Consider the following 21,266-nt stretch of genomic DNA (forward strand, 5'->3'; position numbering starts at 1 on the left):
CAGGTGTATGACTTAATGACAGCCTGAACAGTTGGTATCACCTCTTAGAAGGGAGTCATTCTTTAAAATGAAATGAGTTAACCCATACACAACCATAATGAAAAACACAGACAAGCTGAGGACAATCGGCTCCCACGTGTTGCTGATATGTCTAGAAAATGGTGCATTTACAGCAAAAACGTTTCAAACAAAATATGAAGAAAATATGAAGAGATGGCATAAAATCAAAAGCTGAATTACCCAAACAAATGTTTCCAGTACATTGTATGGCAGAAGTACTGATATCAGAGGGGTGAATGTCTCTCTCGGCTCTCTCTCTCCTCTTCTCTTTTCCAATTCTTACCCCGTTCACCGACGACTAGTCTCTCCAACAATGAGGTGATGCGTTTTGCAAATAAAAAAAAAAAAAAGACCATATGAGATGCTCCAAGGTTATTGGCCAATCCCAATATTTCCCGTTTCACCAGTGCCATTTCTCTACTGGCTAGAGTTGTTGATGGAGGACCAAAGGCTCTGTCCATGGCTGAGGTGATGCAAGTTTCAAGGACCTTGTTCTAGAGGGACGGCCAAAAGCTGATTGAATAGCCTACATTGTCATTGCTCTTTTCTGCCAACCAAGAGAACAATTTTTGGTCTTTCTTCTTAATTTTGTCAAGGCAAAAACCCTCTTCTCCACTATGCTGTCTGCAAAATCTCAATTTGAATTTAAAATATAAAGAGTGCAGACTAGCACCAAGTGTGTGCACCTATTTCTTTAATCTGTGGCTTTACTTTGACACACTATACCACGGTATGGTATGTGTATGTACACGCTCCCAAACCTAGAGCATCTACTAAGATTTTCTGTGTATAGTATATATACATAAATATTATACATGATATGAACAGTATCATAGAATTTTACAGACGAGTTCCACTCAAAAGGGTATCCTACACTTATTTTGATAGAAAAATGCCATTGATTTTATCTTCCTATTGTCTCAATCATTGTTGACTACCTTTTTCAATCCTATGGCAGAACAAGCAGTCTCAGCGCTCCGGTCTGCCCTCCGGTGGTGGGAGAATGTCAGTGCAGGTTTCCAGGTTGCGGCCAGAGCTTAGTAAACTAATCCTCTGTTGACAGTCACGCGAAGAGACTGCAATGGAGGCTAAGAGCTAATGGGAGGGAGTCGGGGAGTCGGGGTTTACCGCCTACTCCTCTACCCTCTGGCTGTGGGCGAAGGGCACGGCGACGGCGTGCTCTTGAGCCAGGGCGGCCAGCTCCTTGAGGAACTCGCAGAAGATGACGGCGCAGTAGACGGCGTTCTTCACCCGCAGCGCCTCCGCCTGCTTCTCCAGCCCCGAGGCCCCTCCCCCCCCGCCGCCGGCCCCGCCCCGGAACAGAGCGCTATGCAGCGACTGGCTGCCGTCCCGTACGTGCGCCAGGGCCAGCTGAGCGGCGTGGCGAGCCCGGGTCGGGCTGTTGGTGTGTCGTAGGATCAGGTCGCCTAGCGACGGCTTGCGACTCTTCACTGGAACGAGGAGAAAACAAAGAGCTTATGAGTCAAAACAATACGAACGACGATATGTAATCATTTGGCATGGTCGAAAGGTGAGGTGGCACTTAAATGTAGACAGTGAATCATCTGCAGTCATATTTCTTAGATCTAGATCATTCGCTGAATCAGAAACAGACACACCAAGAGGCTTCCTCCTAATTCCTGAGGAAATTTAACTGTCCCAGTGTGAGAGCTGATTGAATATCCCAGTCAGATCTGATCAGCAAGTAGTCCTGGTCTGCCTGCCAGATTTTAATGACCAGATATGAGTAGCATATGACAGCTATTTTCTCTCCACCCCTCAACTGCTGCCCAGGCCCATATCCACTCATTACCGAGCCCAGTCGGCACAGATGGCCCAAATCTCCTAAATCGACTCAAATGGAATCCCGGCTGCATTATTCATTCTACCCAACTATCTCATGGACACGGCACTCTCAGCTGACTCCCAAGATAGTGTGGGTTTGTACTGTGCATATCAGCTCGTGTATGTATATGTGCATGTGCTGGTTCTCCTGTATCTGTGCTCACCCAGTGAATCAGACCGCCGCAGGGTGGGGACCGCCGTGGGCAAGTCAGTCCAGTCCACTTTGCCCCGGGCTGCCAGATACCGCTGGGCTTTCCTCAGCATGGCAGGGAAGTCCTCATGGGAGGCCGCGAACGCCTCGATACGGTTCTTAACAGAACCTAAGACCTGAGGTGGGGAATAAGTATTTAGAGTTTTGACTGATCCTTCAAATTGGCTGGACTTACCGTTTATATAACAAAGATAGCTGTCCCCCACAATGAAATCGGGGGGGACATCATCTGTCATTCTGTCATGCACAATATCTCAGATGCCACTGATCAGATTTTGACAAAACACTGGGGAATGAGGTGTGTCGTTGCTCTGCTCCGGCATTTTCAAAATGACACTGATTGGCCCAAGGGGAGCACTACAACGTTTGTTTAATTGTCTGTACGTTACACATAATATCTCAGATGCCACTGATCAGATTTTTAATAAACGTAAGGGAACTTGAGGGGAAGACGCGTCTTTCATTGCTCCATTCTGGCACTTTTAAAATTGCACTGATTAGCCTAAGGAGGGGCCCTACAAAGTTTTTTTTTTACTTGTTGGATTTTCAGGGAAGCCAACTTTGGGGGATGATCTCACCACTGCGTTCTTTTCAAAATTACAATTACACATTACATTGCAAAATTACTTCATAATTTGTTTGTTCATCCATGTGTTACGTGCAATATCTCAGATGTAATTGATCTGATTTTGACAAAACCTGGGGAAATTACGCATCTCACTGCTGCGTTCCATTGGTCCAAAGGGGCAACTACAATTACAGCTCAAAACAAGGTGACATATTTGTTACTGATTGGCCCAGACAGGGACTTCATCCTTCATGGCGGATGACATGTTTACTGTTGCCTTGTTTCAAACCAAAACTGAAAGATAGAAGATAAAAAATGAGTATAGACAGACAGAGAGATTAAGTTAGAGAGAGTATTTATAGTCTATAGTGGCCATGTGTGGCAGAGGGTAGCAGAGAGTGGTAGACAGATGGCAGGAAGTATAGAGAGAAGTATAAAAACATAAGATTATTCAGTATTTTGCAGGCTTTTTGATCATCATCACTTCAAGTGCCAATACAGAAACTTTTTCCTGCACATTGCACTGAGCACCTGGTGAACCAGTGTTAAGACGCTAAAATCCAAAAGCTGAGGGCGTTTTTTTAAGCCATTCTTTTAAGAGATGTCCAGGCGGGGGTATACCTGGATCAGTGACTTGACGCTGGGCTGGAAGACCATGTTGGTATTAAGCAGGAAGGAGCGCAGCAGGGGCTGAGGGTAGCAGGCCAGTTGGGCCACAATGCCCGTCAGCAGGATATTGACGTACAGCGAGTTCTGGAGCATGTTCTCCAGCTTGGCAAACAGAACCACCATGAACGGACCTGAGGATAGAAGGATGTAGAGTTGGATGGATGGATGGATGGATGGATGGAGAACAGGAGGGAGCAGGAGAGTCAATTCAAAGGTTATGATGGCAAGGCAACAGAACAAGAGTGGCAAAAAGGCCTTTCAATCATAAAGCACACACATTTCAAACAGAAGCAAATAAAAAATTAGAGGTTGCAGAATGTTTAACTGACAGTAATTACAACACGCAATCAAAGTAGAGCTGCAATCTGTTGATTTTCTCGATTGATCGATTAGTTGTTTGGTCTATAAAATGTCAGAAAATGGTGAAAAATGTGGATCAGTGTTTCCCAAAGCCCAAGATGATGTCCTCAAATGTCTTGTTTTGTCCACAACCCAAAGATATTCAGTTTACTGTCATAGAGGAGGAAAGAAACCAGAAAATATTCACATTTAAGAAGCTGGAATCAGAGAATTTTGACTTATTTTTCTTGAAAAATTACTCAAGCCGATTAATCGATTATCAAACTAGCTCGCGATTAATTTAATAGTTGACAACTAATCGATTAATCGTTGCAGCTCTAAATCAAAGTTTGACATGGGCAAACTGACATGATCTTACACCGATGGATTCTGACCAACATCTTGCCAATTTCTTCACTATAGAGCTACTTATGCCAAAAGCACAAAAAGCATGCCCTTTTCAACACACTGACTGCTCAGTCTGTAATGAGACATATTGCCAAAAAAAAAGATATAGATGAAAATGATCTTAAGTCATGCCATTCTCCAACAGTTTTGATGCCACCTTGGTCGTTGCTTTAGATCTTCCTTGTTTACTCTTTGCCGGCTGGCTGCGGCTGCCTTTCTACATTAGCCACGGTGTAAAGTATTGCACAGTAAGTATGGTCATGGATAAATTGAAAATTAATATGTTGAAAAAGACGTACTTTGAATTTTTGGTTTGATTTTTTTTTTCCTGTTTGGATTATCTTTGCACATTGTCTTCATCATCCCTATGTTTATGTATTTCAATTGTGAGATTCAATGTGTTTCAATTGTGAGATTCAATGTATTTTTCTATGTTAATATTTTTTCTTAATTTTTTTTTTTTTCCTATTTTCTATTTCTACTATTATATGATTGAATTTTGCCTATTTTAATTTTGTATTGTGGTAATCTACTGCCTATTTAGAGGTATATTTATGGGGTAGCCTAATCAGTGAAATTATATATTACCCTGAGATTTACCATTAGCCAAATATTATTTTTGGATATATTGTTTGTAACTGTAACTATATGATTCAATGTTTGTATATAAATTGATGTAGTTGCCGTCCATCATAGATTGTGGAGTGTCCATTTCTGATGGTGGGTTGTGCCTTCTAATTGGCTGAATGCATACAGACTGTGGGACTGATTGCCTGACAGCTCTTGGTCCCTGACTGGCCTCACCTGAGGAGGTGTTGGCTCTATCTGTCTGGAATGTTCTTTGTTCCTCAGTTTTACCTGATGAAGGTCTAAGGACCGAAATGTTGTATCAGTAATAAAGTTTATTGCAAGTAAAAGGACAGTGTGCGGGAATTCTCTCTTCTCTTGCCTATGGACAATCCTCCTACGCACCTGTCTACAAAAAACTGAAGGTGTGCATGAGCCTCTACAGTCATGGTTTGATTTTTGTGTTGTTAGAACTGTGAAGAAATTTGCAAGATTTTTTGGTCAGAGTTGATTGGAAGAGATGATGGAAAATACTGTGAAAATAGGGTCCAGGTCAAAAATGAGTGTAGTTATGCTTTAAATATAAAGGCCACGAAATGATTCTGTCTCACCTGTGTAAGGCTGGGAGGCAGGCTGACCCAGAGGTCTGGCGGGACTACAGAGCCCCACCACGCAGCTCTCCCCCTTGGCCTCGCCCCCGGCTCCCGCGCCTGTCGGCTCGGCCTCCAAAGGCGAGGGCGGCGGGGGCGGCTCCTCCTCCTGCCTAGCGGAAGCCCGGGAGTCTCTGGCGGTCTCCTCCTGCTGGCGAGCCGTTCTGCTCCGCTCCCTCACCCTGTCCTCCAGCTCCCTCAGTTCCTGGGTGAAGGCTTCGATGCTGATGCCCTGGCCGTTGGAGTCTCCGAGGAGCTGGTGGTCCCCTGGCGCCTGCTCCAGGAGCTCCTCGATCAGGCTCTCTACGGACTGCAGCCCCTGGTCTTTAAGGGCGGCCTCCGGGAGACCCGACGGGGCACTGCGTAGATTTGAGCTGTCACTCGTCAGCACTTTGGTGTCTGAAGTCGGCTGGGTGTGCGAGCTCTGCGAAGGGATCTGCTTAGGACAAAGAGGTTTTTCATCGCTGATGTCACCGTTATCTTCGCCGTACATCGACTGCGGCGGAGCGGTGCGGGAGGGGCAGGTGACGAGGGATCCGTTTTGATTCGAGTTTTCATCCAAATGCTGCCGCTCCCCCAAGTCTCTCTTCACCTTCTTTACCTCCATCCCTCTGTCCCGACTGTCCGAGCACCCGTCCCCCTGCCCCGTCGTTCCGTTGAACATGGCTTGGTGGGGAACAGTGACGGCGGAGGTCGGGAGATGAGGAACCGCGGAGGAGGAGGAGGAGGAGGAGGGGGGGTGGGAGGCGGATAGAGGGGCGGGTGAGGATGAGGAGGGAGGGAGGAGAGGAGGCACGGGTTTGGGTAGGAGCTCCTCTCTCTGCAGGCTGCGTTTCTTGGAGCGCGGCGTGAGGCTGATGCAGTTGTTTTTACCGATGGTAACGTCCCACTCCCCGCTGTCCCGCTCCGAGCTGCTCCACTCAGACCGCGCTGCTGCCACGATGGCTGCCCTCTGCTGGCCGGGAGAGGCGTTACTGCTTCCTCCCTGCTGGAAAGAGAAATGCTCGGGGAACATCGCCAGGGAGGGGTTGGCGGTGGGGGGCGGCGGGGGCGGAGGGGCCACGCTCGGGGAGGGGTTCTCTCCATCGTAGGGGGCTGACCAGTCCCGGCAGGCCCAGGAGCAGAGCTCGATGCCCCGCCGGGCGTCTCGCAGGTACTCCAGGTAACCCGACTCCCAGTCCAGACACTCTGTAGAGGCCTGCTGCTGGTGCATGGGGCTGTCAGGGGACAAGGGGAGGGAGGCGGGAGGTCCGGCGCTGCGGGGGGACGAGGGCACCGGCTCGGTGCCGGTGGGGGTAGAGGGACCCCCTCCTCCTGATCCACCTCCGCTGCTCTGCTGGCGGATGAAGAGAGCCAGGCGGGATGGGGTGCTGGGTCTGGGCTGGGCCGGAGACTCGGAGCTAGGGCTGTTAAGCGCTGCAGGACACAATACAGAGGCAAACATCATTATTATTCCCCAAGAGCCATTTGTCTCAGTCAGCAGTCAAAGCTAAAGGGAAAAAACCCCCCCCAAAAAACCCAGAAACATACACAAGAACATAATACACTTTAACTACCATTTGTTTTAGGGGAGGGAACGGGGCGGCCCAGGAGATCCCCAAGACAATTCAATCACCAGTAGTGAATCTGTCTAAAGTTCCACTTACCCCTCCCCAAACCTCAGTTCTAAGTAAAGGTCTCTCATTTGCAGTGACTAATAAAGTTAATGCTTTCAATCTAAAAGTTGATACATGTAAGTTCATGAGACAACTTCATTCGAAACATTATTTTTCTCCCTCCATAAAAGTGTACCATATTCTACTGAACAGTCATCACAAATTGAGGAGATTGAAACTGGGTCAAAAAAACCCATCTCCCTTTTCTCCAAAGTCATCATTCTGCCCTTTGACCAACTTAAGTCCTGTAATTGTGACATTTAACAAACCAGCTGAAAAGGATCTTGAAGAAATGCTAAAAAAAAAGGATAAGGGCCCTAAGTATTCAAACTTGAACTATGGAGGAGCGCAGTGCACTAGAAGAGCTGGAGAAGAATCCAGAGATCACTATTCGTCCTGCTGATAAAGGAGGTGCAGTGGTTGTCCTTGACACTGAATATTACCATCAGAAAATGCTTGAACTTTTGAACAGCCCCATCTAGGCATGGGACGATATGAAAATTTCATGTCATGATTATCCTGGCCAAAATAATTGTGATTCACGATATTATCCCGATAATCATCAAAATATGCTTAAAACTCTTAAAATGGCACTAAAACACACATATCTTTTTTTTTGTGAACATCCTTTTTAGTGAAAAACAAACAAGGACAGATTCAGATCTCGTCAACACCCAGCAGGTAATCACAATGAGAGAAAAAAATCCATTAATAAAAAGAATCTACCTATCAACCTGATATCCAAGCATTCACATGGTTCAATTAGTTATGTGTTGTAAATGCAAAGTAAATGAATAACTTGTTTTATTTTCAGATCACACAGACAGAGGTACAGCAAGACAGCAGAATGAATGCAAAAAAAAAAACAATCAAACAATCTTAAATAAGGTAATCATAAATTATAAGGTCCCCCTGAATAAATAAAGGATAAATAAAAAATACCAACATTGTGTGAGTCTGTTCTTTAAATAAAATAAAGTCCAACTGGCATTGTGGCATAGAGTCAAACTGTACTACTTTGAACCCGTTTTAGTAAAAAAAAAACCTGAACAACACTGTGGCACTTTTCTGTCATCAAACAGTACTGCCAGCCCTGTGGCCTAGGGTTTCCCAAACCTCTCCTCGAGTACCCCTTGTCCTGCATGTTTTAGATCTCTCCCTGCTCCAACACAGCTGATTCAAATAATGAACTCTTTATCAACCCCTGAAGCTGCTTGTTAACAAGCTGATCATTTAAATCAGCTGTGTTGGAGCAGGGAGAGATCTAAAACATGCAGGACAAGGGGTACTCGAGGAGAGGTTTGGGAAACCCTGGCCTAGAGAGAGAGATGTGCCAAACCTTGGTCCTTTTCAAGATAGATTGAAGTGCAAAAATGTCAGCATGAGCATGTTGTGAGGATATTCACGATTATCCCGATAATGGAAATTCACCAAGATAAAATTATCTTGAGTGTTTTTATCTCGATAAAAGATAAAATCTTATATCCTCCCATCCCTAGCCCCACCTACAGGAAGCTAGAGAGAAATCCTATGAATGAATTTAAATCTGAAATTGACAATCTACTGAAAGTTGCACTTGAATCAAACTGGATCACAAAAAAGGAGCAAGCCTACTTGACTAACCAGCACCCAGTCACCCCCGTTATTTAAAGCCTTCCCAAAATCCACAAACATCCTACAGAACCCCCTCTCAGGTCTCAGGAAGAGGCTCTGTCACTGAACCATTATCAAAATATGTTGACTTCTTTTTGAAAGACTTTGTGAAAGATTTACCCGCCTACCTTGGAGACACAGAAGATTTACTTAATTGTCTGAGTGAGTGTACTTTGAATCAGAACACAACACTGGTTTCCCTTGATGTTGAAAACTTATATGGTTGCATTCCCCATGAAGATGCTCTGAACTCTGCTGCCTATTACCAATCCAAGAGAGAAACAACACAGAGTCCTAATGAATTCCTATTAGAACTGCTACACCTTGTTCTGAGTCGCAACTACAGTACTGTGCAAAAGTCTTAGGCATATGTCAAAGAAATCCATAAATCGAAGATGCTTTCAAAACTAATGAAATGAAAAGTTTCTGAATATCAAAAATTTACAATAAACAGCAGTCTACTGACACTAATGCAGAAAACAAATAAACATCTAAGACTTCTAAGAAATTTATATAAAAAATCTAGGGTGCCTAAGACTTTTGCACAGTACTGTATATGCAATATGAATCCAACTGGTACCTCCAACAAGCTGGGACTGCAGTGGGGACAGCAACAGCGCCCTCTGTGGCTGGATTGGTTGTGGGGAAATGCGAAGAAACTGTTATACACTGAACTCAACCGGCCTGTATTTGGGACAGAGGCTCTATATGGGACAGGCCTTTAATTCCTTTCGCACAAAACTCTTGCTCAGCAAAGATGGGAAATACTATCAAATTGTTTATTTAAACCAGTATGAATATTACTTGTATAAAAATTAGGCTATCGAATAACATATCAATTACGATTCATTCACTTTATCTCGCTCCGAGAGACAGCGCATCTCATGAGAGAGAGAGAGAGAGAGAGAGAGAGAGAGAGAGAGAGAGAGAGAGAGAGAGAGAGAGAGAGAGAGGCCCATATCAAAATACCGGTAGGCTACTTTAGAAAGGATGAAAGCCGAAAAAAGTTTATGGCAGCAAGAGGTTGTACTTTTCATTTGTGTTATTTCTTCCTCCCCCCCTCCACGCACTCTGGCCCTTTTACCGTCTTCCTCGGACAGACGTTGAAGATCAACTTTATTTTTTCGCCATTCTCTCTCTCTCTTGGGATCAACGGAGAAAAGTCTTGCTGCTGCTTCTCCCTTTGTTTTGTTCAGCAAATCTGACAACTGACAGCTTGAATTTCAGGTCATACTTTTTTCTCTGTGCCACCATGGCGATCAGCAAATGTGACTGACGTTTGAATGCAAGTAAAAAAAAAAATAAACTGCTTCGCAGCGTCAATGGCAACCGGCTTCTAATAGCCACACCCGGCCAGTAAAAGGGACTCTGCGGTTAATTGGGACGCAGCTTTTAATTGAAGTTTTACGGTACATGACCCCAATAACAACCCATATCACTCAAGATAAAACTATACAAACGGTACATTGATGACATCCTAAAATTTTGGGAGGGGACGCAGGAGGAATTGATGGACTTTGTGATATATCTTAACAGCTCAAGTTTCCTGAAATTCACCTGTGAACAAAGCACTGATAAAATCAATTATTTGGATCTAACCATATACAAAGATGAAACTGGAGCCATTCACACTTCTATCTACCAAAAAGACATGGAACTACTTAACATTGCATGCTGCAAGCAATCATCCCAATCATCTAAAGGATAATATCCCAGTGGGTCAGTTTTTGAGGCTCAAATGCAACCGCTCAGATCTTGATGACTTTCACTCCAAAGAAACAATCATGGCTACTTGGTTTAAGGAAAGAGGTTATGCCTCCAACTCTATTCAGAAAGCCATACGTGTCAATACCACCTCTCGCTCTGATCTCCGGTCTAATACACAAGAAACAAAGAATCCAAGCCGGGCTTGTTTCTCTACTGAATGTAATCATTGTGCTTCACAAATAAAAGACACTCAAGAGACACTGGCATGTGCTTCAAGCAGAAGAATCTTTGAAGGACTCCTACAAATCCCCACACCTTCCCTCGTTCAGTAGAGCACCCACAATTAAAAACATTGTCATGTACAAAAATATGACTCAAAACAAGACCACATGGCTGACTACAACAGGCATGTATAGGTGTGGTAACTGTGCCTGCTGCAACAATACAACAAATATAAAATCGTTCAATCATCCTCACACTGGGAGGAAAATTCCTATTCGGGAATTTATAAACTGTAAGTCTACCCATGTGGTTTACATTATGTTATTATGTCCCTGTGGTCTAGCATACGTTGGACAAACCAAACGGCTCCTTAAACAACGAATATCGGAGCACAAAACTGCAATCCGTACAGGCAATATGGATTATGCATTTGCAAAAAATTATGCGGAAGCAAATCATGGTTCACCCTCTTCATTACAATTCTGTGGGATTGAGAAAGCCATGATGCCCACAAGAGGAGGTGAAGTTCTGAAGAACCTGGCCCAGAGAGAAATGTTCTGGATATACACACTCAATACCATGACACCAAATGGACTTAATGATGACTACAGCTTAAAATGCTTTTTAAGTTAAGACTGTTTAATCTATGTCCCTTTGTTGCCATCTAGTGTATGGTCTTAATAGTGATGGCCAGAAACAGTGTTTTGTGAAGCTTCATATTGTGATTGGTCCTTGTATCTAGAACCATGGGATAAGAAAAGTGATTGGTTCCTAAATAATTGGGTCCAACTCCCAGCTGTGTATTAACTCTGCCCTTGTGTATATTACCAAATTGACCCTGTGTAGCTCAAACACTCTGAAGAAGGCTCTGTGCCGAAACGCGTAAGCATTTTTCTATTGTGATGTGAGCCAAATAAATAAGTGAAATGTGAGTATTTTGTCCTCCTTGACTTGGAAATTTGAGATGTGCTACCTTTTCATAGTTTTTGGAACAAACCATTTGTTTTACTTTGTCATCATAGTTATCATGTGTAGCCATTTTGCCCAAGTAAGCTTTTAAGACTTACCTTTGCCCCAGAAAGCAGTGTCATCCTCCCGATCAGCAGAGGGCGCTGTGCTCAGGCGGCAGCACTCTGGGATGAGTGACAGGAACTTGTCTGCTGACTTTCCGTACATATCAGTCTCCCTGACAGCACGGCGCTGACTCAGCATGACGTGAGTGCAGGGCAGCAGATACCTGAGGGCAAAACACACACACACACACACACACACACAGTTTTCCATCAGCTTGGGGCTCTTTTATACACATTGTACTATACAGCATCCACATGTGAAGAACTCAACTTTGTCCTGGCAAATTAAATGAAGACAGTGTATTACTGGGTAAGGATAAACAGACTCGATCTGAATATGTCTAACCCTACGAGTATAGCTTCTGAGTCACGACATGGTCTTGCTAAGGACCCGAATGTGTCTGGTCAAGCCACAAACTAGAAGTGTTGTTAAATATCACATTATCATGGTGCACATCGGCCAGATCGTGGTAAAGATGGGTGTACCAGTGTCATAGTCAACAGTATGACGTTCTGCCATGATATGGATTTTGCGATACCGTGATAAATTAATTAAAAAATAAAATAGGGCCTTTACACCAGCGACAAATCTGGCAACTTTTTATGACCATGGGTAACAATGTTAATGTGTTAAATCCCAAAGCATTTGGCAATAAACTGTATGGTTGATGCCGGTTTGCTCTACTTGCTTGTCTAATCCAGAGAGGTCAGGTGATCACAGCCTTCCCACACACAGCCTAGCCCCCCTCCCTCCGCTGAGAGCGGGGACTGTAGGTTATTGATATGCAAAGTGTATGATGTCATCTGGCGACTTCCAGTGACTTATATATATATTTATATATGTATATGTATATGTGTGTGTGTGTATATATATATTTATGTTATAATATATATATATTGAGTATATCGCTGTTAACTTTATAACTGTTACATTTTTTTTTCCCAACCAGCTCAAGCTGTACTGTGAGTAACTTTATGTAGTTATTATGTAGTGTAGCCTATAGGATATTCATGTGTAGTGTGGTGTAGGCGTACCGTTTCCAAATGGAAGGCTTCTCCACGGCTCCACAGATAACCTCATCTCCAACATTTATTTAAGCGACATTGGTTTATGTTTATTTATCCATTTTGTTTACTGACATGGTAATAAATGACCACAGTAATAAAAATTGTGGCATTTATATAGATTTATATGGATAAATACGGAACAGACGGGTGCATAGTCCGACAAAAATAGAAAGCATGCGTATCTCCATGCGTAAGTCCACTCCGGCTGCGTTTCAGACCCTTCAGCATACTGTGTGCTGCAGCAGTGCAGCATGGTGAAGGAAACGGCTGAGTATCTGATCCGACCCTTCCAACAACTGAACTGAAACGCAACCGGTGTAGTTAGCCATATGGCGCATGTCAATATTGTGGCTCTGCGCCATAATGAAACCTATGTGTGGGAAACATTCTTTACATAAATGGGCTACTTGTAATATTTAAAATGTTCGTTTTTTCATATTTTTCATGGCCTACACCTGCTTCTCAGTTGAAGAAAGAAAACATTTGCACAATAAATGCATTTGAGATGGATAATATTGTCCATTATACAACAGATAGTTCCGACCAAGCGATCTGATTGGTCAACTAGACATTTAGAACGTGCTCAAATCAGCATGACAGCACACCTAGCCGTGCTCATCACTAAATATTACTCCGCCATATATTATCATACAATATATTTAAATATAACGCTACGCTAACTCTGTTCAGCCTTGATGTTACCAGACGCTCTGCATCCTCCATCAGCTGTGCCGGTGAGTCGGTGACACGGCGCTACTAGCTTAAAAACACATGTGAAGTTCGCGGACATAGTAGCTAAATCTGTCCATGGAAAAATTATTTTTTTCAGCAGATATCTTAGTTACAACAAGATTGAGCTAGCAAGGCAGTTTTGTGTTTATATGTGTGGTTTTTATTCAGTTTGGGAAATCCCGCGATCTCTAGAAAGCATTAGCTCCAGTTGGCTGGCTGACTCAACAGGGACTAGAAATCGTCTCTGTTGCAGGTCGTTACTAAGGCTCCGCCTACTTGCTGGAGTAGTAAACTAGGTTCCATTACATAGGAGTCTACTGATGTGACTGATTGTTTTCCAGTTATTAGTCATACCCCATGTATTTCCAGGGAAACGGAGATAACACTAGCAAAACGTTTTTTTATTTTGAGAGCGAATTGCCGACCGCTTCACTGTCGTACCAATAATCACGGTAAAGCTCACCCTCGAGTGTAATATTGCTTAATTGTCTCACTCTGTTTGGTATTATAAAGATAACACACATATTAATTTATCATCAAATATTCAACAACACTGAAATACTACTGTACAATGTTTTCTTTTGTTTATGATTTGAATTCATGAGCCTTTGATGGTCTAATTTAATTAGAATTTTTTAATTTGTCTTAATTTTAATTTGGGAATCATACCATTATCATGTCCTTGTTTTGTCCTTTCTGTTTGTCTCAGTTTTTATTTCTAAATTTGTCTGTTATGTAATTGTTGTTTTTTTACGTGGACCCCAAGACAAGCCTGTCACTGGCTAACGGGCACCCTTAAAAATGCAATTAAAATTTCCCTTTTTGTAAATTAAAATGTCCTATTTAGTTTGGCTTGACGTCCATCCCCATTGTGGCCGCAGTTTAGGTTCTAAGAATTATATTTGGATAGTTTAAAAAGCATGTTTCCGAATATGAATACCATATTCGGCAGAGCACAAATAATGCGTTTGACACAAATATTTTCATATTTATTCAACAGGACCGGCTTTTCTCATGGCTTTTTGTTCTACTGTCCGTTATATCACAATCTTAGATATAAGCTTTTCCGTAACATGTCTGCAGAATGTCCTGATTTGTTTTCTATGTCTGATGAAAGTAGACTTCAGTACCTGTTTACAGACAAAGTGTTTCACCGCTCAGTTTGTGTTAAATTCCTCCAACAGCGTAGGAGGCGCTTTATGTTTGAAGTGTTAAAGGAACAGTCTGCCTCAGATGTGCCTAAGTTATGTTTTATAGCTGTAATGTCTAAGGAGCAGGACTGTGTTCATATTTGGTTTGACATTGTTTGACATGTATGGAGGTGTATTATATTTGTTCTTTCGCTCTCACTATGCTATTGCTCTTGTTTGTTATGTTTGTAGTGTCTTGTAAGCCCATGTGGGCTGGGCACCTTTTGGTGCATGACACTTTGAAAAATACATTTCTTACTTACTTAGTTTCTCATGGAACTCAGAAGAAAAGGAGGCAGAGTGTTCTGCTCCACAGTCAGTCTGCTAGTGCCAGTCAAACACACACTGAGTCCAGAGTGAGAGTGAGAGTGAGAGTGAGAGTGAGAGTGAGAGCAAGATGCTTGCTTGTACGCTTTGTGTTCCAGGAATAATCCAGGATTAATCAAATTATTTTGATTACTAACTTAGTGAGGCCAGCTTTTTGGAGTAGGGGCACAGTAGCCAAAAATATAAGCTATTCCTCCCAGGGAAGCTTTTTTTTAATTTTTATTTACAACAGAATATGGAAATTAAACAAAAAGAAGCAGTAAAATGAGAACATTTGTATAATTAGGTTGATGCAGTATACTACGAACAGTAAAGCTGTATGCCATTTCATTTGCACTATTCATCTCTAAGATTTTTTTCAGTTCATAGAAAAAGGTAGTTCATAATGATGTTTATAATTGACTATTCAGTGAGTGGGGGAATAGTTCAGAGTGAGAATGAGGCATTTTTTCAATTTATAAATGACTCTTTTGTTTCTCCCAGTGTTAATACAGTTGATACTAGCATACAATGAGTTCAGAGTGGAGATTTTTTTGTAAGAGCATATTTTTATATAGTTACATAACATCTAAGTTGTTAAATACATAAGTCTTTAAAAATCTGTTTTTATGCTTTATTGTTATTGACAGGTTATTGTAAAACCATGAGTTTAATGCTTTAACATTGCAGCAACAGCCATGGCATTGATTACACACACAAAAAAAAAAAAAAGGATTTGGGCAATTTTTACCATTTCAGTCTAAACCACATCCACTTCTGGTTTAAGCCAAGTCCATGAGTTTATCCGAATCAAACACAAATTATTTGTTTGTTGGGGGAAAATTAGGGATTCAATTTATTTTTATATCACATTTTCTCTAGCAATGGTGGCAGTTTGTTCTTGCTGTGTCAGACGACCACTGGCCACACAGCAGTTTTATGGCAGTGACCCGCCTGGGAAAAAACAAAACGAGTACATGCAGCATGGACAGAAATTACAGGGGTTGGAGCAAAAATGCCACTGAAATTTTGCAACGTGTGAATGCGATTATTGTCGCCACCTTAACCTGAAGTAGTAGAAAATGTTTGCACCAGGCAGCCAGCAGTAGAAGAAATAGAAATGGTAGTAGAAAATGTCGACCCAACACAAACCACAGCGGCAACAAAAAACACAGAACCAAGATGGGTCAGATTCGGGTTCGAATCTGACCCAGGACCTTTGTCGCATGTCCTCCCTCTCTCTCCCGATCTTTCCTGTCTCTCTCAACTTTGACCTGATAAAGGCGGACATGCCCCCCCCCCCCTACCTGAGAACAAGCTGCAGCATGAGGTCTTCACAGTTTAGGGAGAGAAGAGTCCTGAAGAGGCTCAAAGACACCATGCAGAGCTGAAAGAGAGAGAGAGAGATGAGGAGACAGAAAACCAAAGCAGCACAATATATATATATATATATATATATATATATATATATATATATATATATATATATATATATATATTTCTATTATCCACAGATAGAGCTGCAACGATTAATCGATTAATCGATTAGTTGTCAACTATTAAATTAATCGCTAACTATTTTGATAATCAATTAATCGGTTTGAGTAATTTTTTAAGAAAAATAAGTCAAAATTCTCTGATTCCAGCTTCTTAAATGTGAATATTTTCTGGTTTCTTTCCTCCTCTATGACAGTAAACTGAATATCTTTGGGTTGTGGACAAAACAAGACATTTGAGGACGTCATCTTGGGCTTTGGGAAACACTGATCCACATTTTTCACCATTTTCTGACATTTTATAGACCAAACAACTAATCGATTAATCGAGAAAATAATCTACAGATTAATCGACAATGAAAATAATCGTTAGTTGCAGCCCTAACCACAGATGCATAATAGAAATATATGAACAGCAACTTGTGCATGACATGGTTTCTTAAAGTCACAGTGAAATTAAAAATGACCATTTCACAATACCTCAGCTATTTCTCCATATCATAAAGTACACCTATTTAACAAAAAATGGCAAAATGGGCAAGCTACCCAAAAATGGGTCATTTGCCTATTTGTGGTGGGCCAAAAGGTTTCAGAACACCTGGGTAAAGTACCAGTCTGAATCTCTGAACTTCCAAGTCCTGGGCTGAAAAACTTCACAAATCCCGGATTTAGCTAAAAAAAAAATAGGTGCTGGGTTGGTATTCTGCTGGAGTCACGTTTTTTTTTTGTTCTTAGCCCACTCATCACCCACACGACTACAAGGCCTCTATGCTCACAGACATACAAACACACACACACACACACACACACACACACACACACACACCCTTGAATTGCTGCTGATGCGTGTGAGCAGTGTGTCCAGGATGGTGTCGTTGTCGTGGCGATGCAGCAGGATGAAGCGCAGGAAGGTTTTGAGGAGGGCCGTCTCAGTCACACTGCGCAGGAACAGGTCCAGGTAGGCTGTGCTGGCGATCATCTCATCCACCGACGACTACACACAACACACACAACCACACACACACACACACACAACCACACACACACACACACACAAAGTAGAGAAAGAGGAAAGTTTGCCAACAGTTTCTCATTCAATGGGAACACACTGTGGAGCAAAAAATACGAATAAAAAGTATCGTAAGCGTGCAAAAGAGGACAAACGATAAATAAGCAATAACTGTTCAATTAATAACATTATCTATGTTTAAGAAAAAAAAGGCAACAATTCCAAAATGAGTAATTTATTCAAACATAATGAACTTGTTGCTCGCTGTGTGGAATGTGGTTTTACATGTATACTCATTAGAGCTGCAACGATTAATCGATTAATCGATTAGTTGTCAACTATTAAATTAATCGCCAACTATTTTGATAGTCGATTAATCGGTTTGAGTAATTTTTTAAGAAAAATAAGTCAAAATTCTCTGATTCCAGCTTCTTAAATGTGAATATTTCCTGGTTTCTTTCCTCCTCTATGACAGTAAACTGAATATCTTTGGGTTGTGGACAAAACAAGACATTTGAGGACGTCATCTTGGGCTTTGGGAAACACTGATCCACATTTTTCACCATTTTCTGACATTTTATAGACCAAACAACTAATCGATTAATCGAGAAATCGAGAAATCGACAATGAAAATAATCGTTAGTCGCAGCCCTAATACTCATCTCTTATTTCTCTAACTCACACTCAACACACAGCGTCAGAAGTTTGTGTTGAAGGAAGTCCAGCAAAAAAAAAAAAAATCAGTTGCACATCATCACACAGTTGTCGTGTAATCTCACACAGCCACATCTCAAGCTCAAACGACAGAAGTCTAGAGAAATCCTCGTCACAAAACGTGGGATCACGAGACCTTGCTGTATTATTGATTGGCTTCGAAGTTTGAAGTAAGATTCTTGCACAAGCCCCGCGGAAACAGACCTTCTGCTTTGTTTCTCTGCCCGGATACAAGTTTCCATCATTAGCTTAGCTGCAATGCCAGCTTATTTTGCCGAGTAAATTTGAGTTTGAGTTTTTCACTGGTGCACTGTCATCTTGGGACAATAATACATTACTCTGCTGGACTGGTGGATGATGGTAACCCGGATGATGAAGAACTCATTACAGGCTCTTGACTCATACACCCAATTGTCCAATCAAGCTTGGCCCAAATAAGGGACTCCAGCTCCCGCCCCCTTTCAGGCTAACGTGAAAATGAATAGGGGTGTAAAATGATTGCCTTTAACTACTTACTACTTTTTTTTGGGGCCAATTTTTTTAATTTATTTTATTTTCCACAAGGTTTGCAGGTGTACATCAACAAGTAACCTCTGTCAATAACGTAACATATACAGTAGGTATACCAGGGCACTGATAGACAGGTAAGTAAATAAAACAGGAAATAAAAAAGCAAGTAAAATATATACTCCCCCCCCCCAACTAATAAATTCATAACTTAACGTTTTAGTCGCAATAAAGCCATGCCATTATAACTAAGACAGTACAGGATAGAGAAAAGTAACAGAAAGCATACACCTGCACCTTTGGTCGCTCCTTAACCCTGACCCACCCCATCCCCCCCTACACTAATACTGGGTTCCTCTATTATGCATTTCTTCATTTGATTCTGATGGATTTTGAAGATGCAATGAAAAAAATAAAAGCCGCATTACAGCATTTCGCAACGTGAAGCAAGAACAATGCAACATCCCCACCATGGGTTGTTTGCAAAATATTTTTGAAAAATTCAGTAATATGTAATAACTGTCATGTCATTTCTACTTACATTATTTCACCCATTTTAAGATAGACAGAAGAAGATAGATTTCCAGATAAAATTCAAAAGTTCCGGAATGAGGACAATATGCCACCGATGCGGCAGCAAAAAGCTAAAGCAGAGTGGCTGTGAGAACACACAAGTAGTTACTGGCATCAAGCTGCACGTTTGAAATGAAGGACAAAGGCTGCATCTTTTTGTTTATATATTTCAGAAGGTGTAGCCCTATGGCACTTCTATTGTATATCAATGATGGCACAATATTTTATTGATGGACGCTCCGTCTAGCCTGTGTTGTCACTTCTGGACTTTGTGAAAGGCAGGGCTGATTACTGGCAACACAATTCTGTCAGGATGTAACAAATGACATTACACATCACCCTAATGGACAAACTATTTAAAGGAATAGTTCACCCAAAAATGGAAACTCTGTCCTCATCTCCTCCCCCTCATGCCAGGTGAAACACAGGTGAAGTTTGTCCATATAACACACAGGGAGGCTGCAGCACAACTCCATAGCAGCCTTCTCCAAAACAACTGAAGTCAGTGGGGACCAGTTCTTCAGAGTTCCACAAAGACCTACAGTATATTTACACCATCATTTAGTGCAAATCTTAACTACAGATGATTGATTTGCAACAAATAATGGTGTATAGGTCTTTCTGTTCACAGTGTGATTGTTTGGCTGTTTTTGTTTTGGAGCTCTAAAGAACAGGTCCCCATTGACTTCAGTTGTTTTGGAGAAGGCTGCTACCAAGTTGTGCTGCAGCCTCCCTGTGTGTTATATGGACTAACACATTTCACCTGTGTTTCATTTGGCACGAGGGTGAGGAGATGATGACATTTTCATTTTTGGGTGAACTAATCCTTTAACCAATCCTATCCCTTTCCTACCTTGTGCAGGGCGGGGCCCATGACGGGCACCAGGAAGCCATTGTGGAGGTAGTCCAGAAGCTGGGAGCGGACCAGGGGGTGAGCAACCTGAACGACAGCATTGCAGAATTCCAGGGAGTTCATGAACAGCACCAGAGATGACACGCCCATCCAGTCCTCCCGCCTCAGGGCGTGCCAGTCGTCACCCCGAACCTCAATCTTTCTGGGCAAGGAGGAGTAGAGCGCGCTGAGGCCCGTGGCCAACACCTGAGGAGAGAGAGAGAGGCTTCATTAAAACTTCACCCTAACCCTATTAAAGCTTCACTAACCCTAACCCTAACCCTAACCACATTCATTCAAACAATCCATAGATTCAGAACTCAGTCACACGAGTTCTTACCAGGACAAAAAGATCAGACCATATAACTCCAGTCCTCCGGAACCTTCACTGGCTACCTGTTGTTTTCACAATACAATTCAAAATCCTTCTGTTGGTTTACAAAGTACTTGCTGGTCTGGCTCCACAGTACATCTCAGACATGCTGTCAGTTTATATCCCCGGCAGATCTCTCCGGTCACAAGATAGAAATCTCCTCCATGTGCCTAGAGCACTTTCAAAGTCTGGTGAGATGGCTTTCAGTATTTATGCACCTAAAGAATGGAACAGTTTGCCTGCTGATCTTAGACTGGCTCCAACACTGTGCTCTTTCAAAACCAAACTTAACACCTTCCTTTTCACTCGAGCATTTTCTTAAATGAACACACTGTATTTGTACATTATGTTTGTTTGTATGTGCGTATGTAGGCTATAAGTGTTTTTACGTGTATGTATGCATGGATGTTTCTGTTTATTTAACACTGCAGCAATGCATTATCAATACACACTGTGGCCAGTTTGAAAGTATTATGTTGAGTTGACTGATTTTCACATTTTTTACCATCAACAACAAATTAGATTCCAAGTAGGATGTTATCAGGTCATTGAAAGGAATCCATTTCAGTGGAAATCTTTCTCTGCTGTAACTGGATTCTGTTGATTTAAGTCTGTCTACTAGATTTCTTATTGCAACCAGTGTCAAAGGATGCAGTAGAATTAAAATGGAACCTTTTCCATGATATTGAATCACATCATATGGTATCGCATTCATATAGTATCGCATCTAAACTAGGGCTGCACGATTTTGAAAAAATATCTAATTGCGATTATTTTGA

General features: G+C 42.1%; 1 protein-coding gene across 1 annotated transcript in view; it reads right to left on the reverse strand.

The window, feature by feature from the left end:
- Positions 1–1,191: 1,191 nt before the first annotated feature.
- Positions 1,192–21,266, reverse strand: part of fhip1b (FHF complex subunit HOOK interacting protein 1B) — a 35,179-nt gene continuing 15,104 nt past the window's right edge. Inside the window, exons 4-11 of the mRNA XM_071534386.1 lie at positions 20,076–20,321; positions 17,246–17,413; positions 16,231–16,310; positions 11,622–11,791; positions 5,279–6,733; positions 3,306–3,484; positions 2,070–2,232; positions 1,192–1,511 (exon numbers count right to left, since the gene is read on the reverse strand). Of these exons, the coding sequence (XP_071390487.1) occupies positions 1,192–1,511; positions 2,070–2,232; positions 3,306–3,484; positions 5,279–6,733; positions 11,622–11,791; positions 16,231–16,310; positions 17,246–17,413; positions 20,076–20,321 (2,781 nt within the window). The remainder of the gene's footprint in view (positions 1,512–2,069; positions 2,233–3,305; positions 3,485–5,278; positions 6,734–11,621; positions 11,792–16,230; positions 16,311–17,245; positions 17,414–20,075; positions 20,322–21,266) is intronic.

This window comes from Centroberyx affinis, unplaced genomic scaffold (assembly GCF_046629955.1).
Source record: "Centroberyx affinis isolate AG114_WGS23_722 - 3 ecotype Tasmania unplaced genomic scaffold, CSIRO-AGI_Caff_v1 ptg002533l_1, whole genome shotgun sequence".
In the NCBI taxonomy this organism is placed as follows: domain Eukaryota; kingdom Metazoa; phylum Chordata; class Actinopteri; order Beryciformes; family Berycidae; genus Centroberyx; species Centroberyx affinis.